We start from the raw sequence: 9,363 nt of genomic DNA, 5'->3' as shown, positions 1-9,363 counted from the left end.
TGCAGCATGTGGGATCTAGTTCCCTGGACAGGGAGATCAAACCTGGGCCCTCTGCATTAGGAACGTTAGTAAACTCTCCTCAAAACATGGAAGATGAGGATCACCTACAACTAGGGCTCCTACCTAGAATTATCCAGTAACTCAAAACTATAACTGTGGATAGGATTAGTAAACTCTCCTTCTCCAAACATGGAAGATGAGGATCACCTACAACTAGGGCTCCTACCTACAACTAGGGCTCCTATCTAGAATTATCCAGTAACTCAAAACTATAACTGTGGATAGGATTTGGATTTACCCAAAAAACGAAGAGGGAAATGGTTCAATTCTTTTGCCAGTCCTATCCTTTTTGTTCTTCACTGCTGCATAAGAAAGTGAGTATTTCACTCACAACCAGGAATGATTGTTTCCTTTCCCGTTTCCACTGGAGGAGGAAGTTAACGACCACACCCTGGACTTTGGGGGAGAGAGCTGTACCAGTAGTGTCAGCAATTCCTAAAACAGCTTGAATGAACCCCAACCTGATGCCACACCCACACAGGGCATTTCTGGGGAGAGAATAGCCCTTGGGAGGTATAAACATGCTTAGCTGCATGGTAAGGATAAATAGCAACCCAACCTTAAGGTATGGGGGGCCAGAAACAGCCCAACAAGAAGGGTCCTTCACCTGTTCTAATCATCAGGCTAGGGTCCTGTGCAATAAACACATAAGGATAGGAGATGAAATTTGGAAAGGATTTGCAGGTGATTAACTATGGACCCAGTGCAGACAGCTGTGCAGACCATCATGGTAGTTATTTGCCCTACACATAACTATTTAATGAAAATCTAAAATATGGTTCTAGCTCCATTTCAAATGCTCAACAGCAATAGGTATTGAGCAATGAAGATTATAGAACATGTCTATCATAGCAGAAAGTTCTACTGGACAGTGCTGGTCTAGAGAACCTTTGGTTCCCCACCTCATGGAGAAAAGACAGTATAAAGGGGGTGCATTTATTGTCACTGTTCCAAATGTACAAAAAAAATTAGAAAATAACCCCCCAACTCAATTCCCCCCACCCCCACAACATTCCCCCCCAACACAAATAATTTTTCCCAAAACCACAAACATAAACTGGTTCTGGTATTTTCATAAACAGTGCAGCTAAGAAACAGTTTAGAGAAAATTTAACAGGATTCAGATTATAACCATTCTGCCCTCTCAGCCCTGAGAGGCAGTAATTCCATACGGGTCCCAGTCCTCCCCATTGGTTTTCCCATCTCTGGTGGAAGAGTCCTTTGACAAAGTGGTATGATGTTTGGCTGCTGCTTTAGAGATCCTCCTGTGCCTTCTTCTTCTTCTTGGGTTTTTCTTCTTGAATTACAGGGGGGTTTGTAGCCTCTCGCTTTAGATAGCTAATAAAATCACTTAATTCACGGCCACCCTGAAAACAGAAAGATAAGTCTGAAAATTTAACCTTTTAAAAAATCCACAATTTTCCTCCCCCCCGCCCAATAGGAAGCCTTTTGTATTTTAAAAAGTACATTAACAACCACATATATGGACCATGAGAGTTGAGTTTCCAGTTACATAAACTCAGTTAAAGAACTGGATCTGTATGTGTGTGTTTGTATGTGTGGGGAGATGAGAAAATGCACTTACTTCATATTTCTTTGGATTTTGCTTCTTGTTGGCTGGAGAAAAGTAGATGGTAGGAAAACTGGGAAAAGAAGAAAAGATGAATTTCAGATTTCAGAGTAACTCTAGCATACACTTCCATAATAGCTGTTTCCATGAATAACTTCTCTTCATGATTTCTAAACTGACCAGATACTATTGTCCATCAGTGACGAGGTTACATCCTATTAGAACACAGGAATACGACGGCTCACAAGGTCTGGGGCAGTCATGAGGGGCCATGCTGCAGAAACTTTAAGCCAGGAAGGCACTGGTGGTTCTGTGTTCAACTGGAATATGAGGACTCTCCAAACTATGCCCAATACAGAAATGGTTTACAAGCTCATTTTTTCCTATCAATTGCCTAGACACTTTTACAGTTTTTAATCTACTTACCCTCTGACTTCATATGGAGAAGGCACATCGTTGGCTGTGGCATCCATCTTGGCTATGACAATATTTGGATCTTTTCTGAGCTGTTAATAAAAAGGTTAGGTCTTTTGAGTTTCAAGCTTTCAGTGACGGACACAGTCAATTTAGGACTTAAAACCATTAACGGCTGGATAGGTTTTGCTGCTGAGATGGAAAGAGTAGTGATACTTTCACAAGTATCAAACTTCCCATAAACTTCCCTTTTCTCTCTTGGTTCCTACATATTAAGACTATATACAGACAGCTGCAAAATTACCTGGCCTAAGTAAGACATCAGCTAAAACAAGTGATTTAAGATGGGGAAATATAATGAATTCATATATGCCATTACCAAATTCAGAAGCCAAGGTACTTTTTAATCATAATCTAGATTGAGTCCGAGGAGTGGAAAGTTAAAGCAGGTAGCTAAGGCACCGAGTAGGCTCAGGGTGCAGTCGGGAGACAGATCACAGGAGATAGTTGAACGAAAATCCACCAGTGCTTAAGTTCTGAACTAATTAGGGTAACTATTAATCAATAGCCAATGCTAACTTCCAACTCAAATTCAACTTTATAATACAGTTCACACTTACCTTCTCTCCCAGTTCTTTATACTTAGGCTCCAGATTCTTACAGTGACCACACCAAGGAGCATAAAACTCAATCAGCACATCTTTATTTTCATTATTCACTATTTCATCAAAATTCTCTGCTACCACTACCTGGAAAACACGTAAGATTCTCTAGTTGGTAAGGCCAGTTGAATACATTCATGAGCTGTATTTGTTTCTGGACTCAATCCCTCTCAAATTTGTTGTGCTGCCACCGAAAAATACATTATTGAAATCCAACTTGCACTTACAGGCTTTATTAAGATATTACCATTCCCCAGAAAGCAACTCACTCCCATGTCTGTCACCTGTCAGACTAAGTTGAAGAAGTCACAGGAAACAAGTGCTACCCAACTCTTCCTTAAAATAATCTCACAGCAACAATCTTAAAACTACTCTTAGCAGTTAGCCTGTTCTGTCCCAAAGAGTCACCGAGCCCTAATACAAATATCATAAAATTCTCCTGCCTCTATTAAGCATTATGAGCTCTGCCAATGCTTAATTTATGATGAGAGAGGTTAAGTACAAATAGAAACTCAACAGCCAACCTCGTCTTCACTTAGACCCAGCATTTTGGGAATAAAAAAGTGAGGAGAGGCAGCTGTGCAGAGGCTTGGGGACACTGTGAGCACTTCACCTTTACAGGCCCATCGTTGCTCTCTGGGATAGGCTCAGACTTCAGGTATCTCTTCAGGTTGCCGTCAAAGTAATCCTGCAGGAATCTCTCAAGAGCCTTGCCATCACGCCTGATATTAGAAAGACAAGGATGAGCTTCTTAACATACTCCCACCAATGAGAGAACTAAAGGCAATTTTTTAGAATAGTTTCCACTTTAGCTTAATTGTTTCTGTTTTAGCTTAAGTTTCAACGCTAGGAAGTAATTGGAAGTTTAAAAAAAAAAAAAAAGAGGGAGCTCTGATTTCTCAATATGCAGAACTACAGACTGAGTAAGAAGCCACCACCTTCTTGTATTTCTAGTGTGTACTTTGGGGATTAGAAAGGCCAGAGAAAGAACACGTCAGTCCTTCTGGAAATTCAATTCTGCAAAAGAACCAGGTCTGTCTTTGTTGCTCTGGAGAACAGTGCCTATTTATGGTATCTTGTTTTACTGGCTTCACTCACAGGAAAATTTTCTCTTGTTTTAATCTCCTGAAGTCTCAGAAGGTGATGGTCAAAACTGTCTGGTTTTGTCTTAAGATGTCTCCAATTTCCTGAGTTTACTTTAGGCCAAGGTGGTATTCCAAGAAAAAAGACATTCTGTAGGGATGGGAGGGGACTGGTTTGGTCTGAAATTATATCAGTCTCGAAGACGCTATCTAGTGTTCTCTATTTACTATAGTTAATGGCAGGGTGGAAAGTCACGTAAGAATTCCAAGCTGCCAATCTTTTTGCTTTTCAAAATTCATTAAGAATCATGATCCTTAAAATATCTATAATTAATTAATTAAGAAAAACAACAGTCATGGGTCTTAACCTAGCTTCACATTCCAATGTTCTTCTTTATAGATCCTCAGTAGTGTCAAAGGCTTTAATGGTGTCTTTGCAGAATCAAATCCCAAATCCACGCTAACTTGTAACTCACGAGAACTCCTCCTGCATGACAAACTTCTCTCCTTTTGCGGTTCTGATAGCGACAACAGGAATCTCTCCAGTAGTGCTTTCCAAGCCAAAATCAGAAAGTTCGTGGCTAAAGGTTTTGCGGCTGGCTACAGCAAAATAGAGTTTCTTTCCAGCATCCAGGAATTTCTTTGCCACCATCATCACTCTGTGGGAAACAAGGAAGATTTACGCCAAGAGGACACCAGGACGGTAGAGCACTTCTGAAACCAAGCAGCGAGAAAGCAGAAAGCAACATTTAAGAGTCCCTGCAGCCCTCTGGGGTCAGTCTGAACTTGTGTTCTTGTGCACTGACATAGGATTAGGGTGTACTCCAAAGTCTTACTGAACTTCACCGCCAAACTGGTGGTATCCAAGCAAACAATCCATTCCCACTGAATGCTGCCATATTATATAATACAAAATACTGCAGGCATCAATAACTAACCCAAAAGGAAAATCTCTAAGGATAAAGTGCACTGAGGGTGTCAATGGGCAACAAGGCACAATGTGTTAAAGGACATTTCAGATGGCATTTGAATCTTTTCTGGGAGGGCAGGAATCAGCTGTGTCATAAGGCAAAGGAACACCTATGGAAGATATGCCCAATAGTTTTTGGAAATAGTTTATTTGTCCTTATAGCTTCAAATGATCACACATGGTAACAGGATAGTTAGAAGAAACTGTTTTATGTACTGCGTAAACTTGTCTACAAAGGGGAAAAATTATTCTTATTACCTGTTTCTCCAGTAGTTGGAACCTTTAGCATTCTTTTCATAGTCCACATCATAGTAAGCGATAAGTAAATCCTTGTTCTGTAGTAAATCTTTATTGTCTTCTGTCATGTGAGGGCAGATACCAAAACTGAAATGACAAAATCCATTATCAAATCTGGCAGGTTTTTATCTATATTATGAAATTAACATTAAGTAGCTGATAGTATGCTTAATAACTAAGATTTAAAAAGACTAAAATGAAGCCAAGAAATGCCAAAAAAAGTATAAAGATGTACTCACATGTTTTCCTGAATAAATCTTTTAATCTTCCCACTGGTCATTTTCTGTTCTGTATATGCCACCGTCTTGTCTTCAAACTTGTTCGTCAGATGGGAAGGACGAAACAAGGTGATACCCCTTAAAAAAACAAAAACAAAACTTAGTAAGTAGACAGAGAAGAACTATCTCCCATCTTTTATTGTTTGAAGCTCAGACTACCTACACTTGCGGCCACCTCTACTGTCACCACTTAAGCCCATAAGGACTTTCTTCTGGGACCCCAGCCCCGGCAACACGACCCTCTCATCAACACTGAGGAGCTAACCACTCTAATATCAAGTGTAATAATTGGTTTTAATAAACCTAGGTTGGAAAGTTAGGAGACCTTAGTTCTAGTTCTTATTCTACCAACTAACTTCAAAGATCTTGGGCCACATATCAGTTTAATTCTTCTGGGCTTCAGCTTTTACATCAGTACAAAAGGGGGTTAGAGTAGACAATTTCCAAACCTTTAAAAACAATAGAAAAAAGTACCAAACTTACCCCAAAGCCCTAATATGTACAAATAAGAGAAAGCAGAACTTGCTCTTATTGGAAGGTACCTTGCCCTGACACTCTCCTTGAAAATTCAACTTTCCCATACAGTAAGAAAATTACTTCAATAGAGAAAATATAGTTAAGATCCCTTCCAGTTATAGAAATTCTATAGGTATAATTCTATGATTACAGATAATGTTTAGGTTGAGTTCATTAGAAATTTCTCGGTTCTAGATTTCTCTATCCCAGTAAACCCAGTTTACGTAATTTTCCCTTGCTGGTACTACTTTGCCTCTCTCCCTAAGCCAAGTTTTCCTCATTCCACTGAACATCTGAAGGAAACTCCTTCTTTACTTTCTAGCCTTTTATTCAGCTAATACCGAACCCCAATTTGGTTTGAGTCACAGATTCACATCTAATAAACATTCCCAGAAAATATCACTATTCTAACCATTAATATCTTGCCTCTTGCTTTTGCTTCTCCTTCATTCATTCCTCCTCTCTATACTAATCACACCCATACAGTTATATCACTTGTCTTGGGCTAGGTGTCAGCACCTTTAAGTCCTTACAGCCCCCTCTCAGCTCTTCCAACATTAACTATGAACTTTATGTCAATTTTAAAACACAGGTATTTTCATAGCATACAGGGAAACTACACAGCGAAAAAGGACCTAATACAAACATGCTGGGCAACCAAGAATCTAAATCTAAGACTTTTATTTTTTAAAGCGGTGTTACCAGTTTCAGAGCAGCTACTGTGAAAAAACTGAAATCAGTTCCAGATGTGATCTTTAATGATGATATGGCATTGGGGTACACATGAAGGCCTTAGGACACCCTTCTTCTAAGGTCTTCTAAATAAGACTTCTGATCAGAGGCTGATCGCCACCTTTAATGGCAAGTGTGAGAGGCAGACACAGGGAACAAACCTAAGGTTAACAAGCTGATGTGTGGTGTGCATAATGAGCAGTAGAGCCTCATGGCTAAGCCCAACAACTCTGCAGTCAGACCTTCTGGCTGCAAAGGTTCCACCCTAGTTCTGCCATGTATATATAGCATGTAAAGCTTAACCTCCTTGTATGTCATCCTTAGACTCTCTTGACTGCCTTGCCATCCCTCCCCTTTCAAACCTCCACTGTATGAGTGCCAGTGACTTTTCCTCTGAAACACAAAATTCATCACATTACTCTCTAGCTCAAAGCCTTTCAATGGCTCTCAAATGTCTAAAAGATAAAACCTACACTTTTCTGTATGGCACGTAGGTCTTCTCTAATTTGGTCTCTGCTGACCTCTCCAGCCTCACCTTTCATGACGACCTCATCTATGAACAATACTCCAGCAGGAACACAGGTTCCAACACACCTAGGTTATTTCACATCTCGAGGCCTTCCCTCCTGCTGCTCTACATGGAATAATCTTTATCCCCCACCATAACCTGCCCAGAAAAATTTATCTTTCAAGATACACCTCAAGAGTCACTTTCTCTATGAATTTTTTTTTTCCTGATACTACTCCCGATCCCTCCTATGTACTTCTGGTACTCTGCCTAATTTCTATAGCAATACCTGTAATGCTCACTGACACTTGTAGTTTTAAATATATTTACTACCTCCTGCTACTAGATGCCCCTCAAGGGCAGCAACAGTTTCCAGAACTTAGCTTACTGCCTAATAGGTACTCAACAAAGTTTTTGGAAAAACTAGGCTTAAAAACCACCAGTTCAGTCCAGTCCAGTGGTTAGGATTCCACCTTCCAATGCAGGGGGCTGGGTTCGATCCCTGATAAGAAACTACGATGCCGTATGCCAAGAGGCATGGCCAAAAGATTAAAAAATAATCTTAAAATAATAAAAAATAAAAACACCACCAGTTCACACAATAGTACTTGGTCAAGATGCATATCTATAAGGGCATTCAACTCAGTTACTTACTCTCCATCATCATCATATTTGTTCACCAGAGATTCAATATTGGTGTGTGCAAACCGGTAGTTATCCCTCAAGTTGCTGGCTGCTTTTAGAAACTCAGAGTGAGCTTCACTGAATAAATCCTTGAAAAAACCTATACAGAAAATGTCAAACACAAGGAAGAAACAGTAAGTGCTGAGACATATTCAAAACTTTAAAACTCCTCTATTCTTCAAATCCTTTATTATGGATAAGCAAAGCAAGATAGGAAGAAGGATCAGTTCTGCTTTGCCATGACTACTGAGGATATTCGACAAAATATTTAGGATAAGAATTCTTTCTCTACCCTTAAAAAAAAAACATTCTTGAGGAAGCCGAGGGAGAGAATTTGTCAGGGTTCAAGTCTTAATTCTAGTTTTCACAGTTGAAAAATTTGAGCATATTGCTTAACTCCTTAGAGTTTCAGGGACTATTTTAGGTGTCAGAGGAGTAAATAAGGCAGTATGTCAAAATAAAATGTAAAATAATTCACCATATTTTTTCTATGTCTAATATCTTTAGAACTTCAAATCTAGTAAAATGTTTACTAAATGTCTACTTATGGTTAACTCCTTGTAAAAAATACAGACTCAGGGCTTCCCAGGTGGCAAAGAGGTAAAGAATTCAACTACAATGCAGGTGACATGGGTTCGATTCTTGGGCCAGGAAGATCCCACATGTCGCAGAGCGGCTAGGCCTGCACACCACAATTACTGAGCCTGCACTTTGGAGCCCAAGAACTGTAACTACTAAAGCCCGAGTGCCCTAGACCCCATGCTCTGCAGCAAGAGAAGACATTGCAATGAGAAATCCTTTCATGCAACCAGAGAGTAGCCCCTGCAACTAGAGAAAAAACTAGAGAAAAGTCTGCATAGCAACAAAGATGGAGAACAGCCTAAATAAATAAAACACACATACATACACAGAATGAATAAAATCCGGCTAAGAAGGGACTTTTAGTCAAACTTAAATGATAAACCATCCTCTACCGCCAGAAAGTCAGTTTTATTACAATAACGAGGAGATTAAGAGAAGCACAAAACTGTATGTTTAAATTTATTAAGTCAAATGTATTATACATTACATTTAAAACAAAACAAAGAACACTCAAGATGTAGAACGTGTTTAATTGGCTCAAGTTATTTCAAAAATAATGAGATATGATAACATCTGGAAAAGCAAAGATTACTGTAAAAATACATACAAACGCCAGCAATTCAATCTTAATTGTAAATTCTTCTACAACTGTGAAAATAGCAGCTACAGAGGTTTATCATTTACCTATACCCTCCCCCTTTATTTTATTTTTTTACCCTCCCCCTTTAAAACCCCATTTTCAGTCTTATTATTTGAGTTAAATCTCAGGAGTTTAAGAATAGGAAAAACTAAAGCTATTCCTATTTTAGTTCTTTGACATTAAATCTTTACATCTGTAAGAATACCAAGCCACTCAAATAAAAAAACACTTTTCCCCCATATTACATTAATAGTAACGCTGACCTAGTTCTTCGAGTTGTCTTTTAACTGCCCATAAGGTTTCGTAAACAGTTTTAACTTGATTGTTTACTCAGACTTAGAGGACTTTTGAAACCATGTTGATGATTT

The 9,363-nt window shown here is 39.2% G+C and overlaps 1 protein-coding gene across 1 annotated transcript in view; it reads right to left on the bottom strand.

Annotated features, from left to right (window-relative positions):
- Positions 1–975: 975 nt before the first annotated feature.
- PDIA3 (protein disulfide isomerase family A member 3) overlaps positions 976–9,363 on the bottom strand; it is a 19,226-nt gene continuing 10,838 nt past the window's right edge. Inside the window, exons 5-13 of the mRNA XM_043922274.1 lie at positions 7,744–7,873; positions 5,295–5,411; positions 5,017–5,142; positions 4,265–4,447; positions 3,320–3,428; positions 2,665–2,793; positions 2,057–2,136; positions 1,646–1,703; positions 976–1,427 (exon numbers count right to left, since the gene is read on the bottom strand). Coding sequence (XP_043778209.1) covers positions 1,314–1,427; positions 1,646–1,703; positions 2,057–2,136; positions 2,665–2,793; positions 3,320–3,428; positions 4,265–4,447; positions 5,017–5,142; positions 5,295–5,411; positions 7,744–7,873 — 1,046 coding nt within the window. The 3' untranslated portion in view covers positions 976–1,313. The remainder of the gene's footprint in view (positions 1,428–1,645; positions 1,704–2,056; positions 2,137–2,664; positions 2,794–3,319; positions 3,429–4,264; positions 4,448–5,016; positions 5,143–5,294; positions 5,412–7,743; positions 7,874–9,363) is intronic.

Source organism: Cervus elaphus, chromosome 13 (genome assembly GCF_910594005.1).
Source record: "Cervus elaphus chromosome 13, mCerEla1.1, whole genome shotgun sequence".
Lineage (NCBI taxonomy): Eukaryota > Metazoa > Chordata > Mammalia > Artiodactyla > Cervidae > Cervus > Cervus elaphus.
This window is presented reverse-complemented; position numbering and strand designations above follow the sequence as displayed.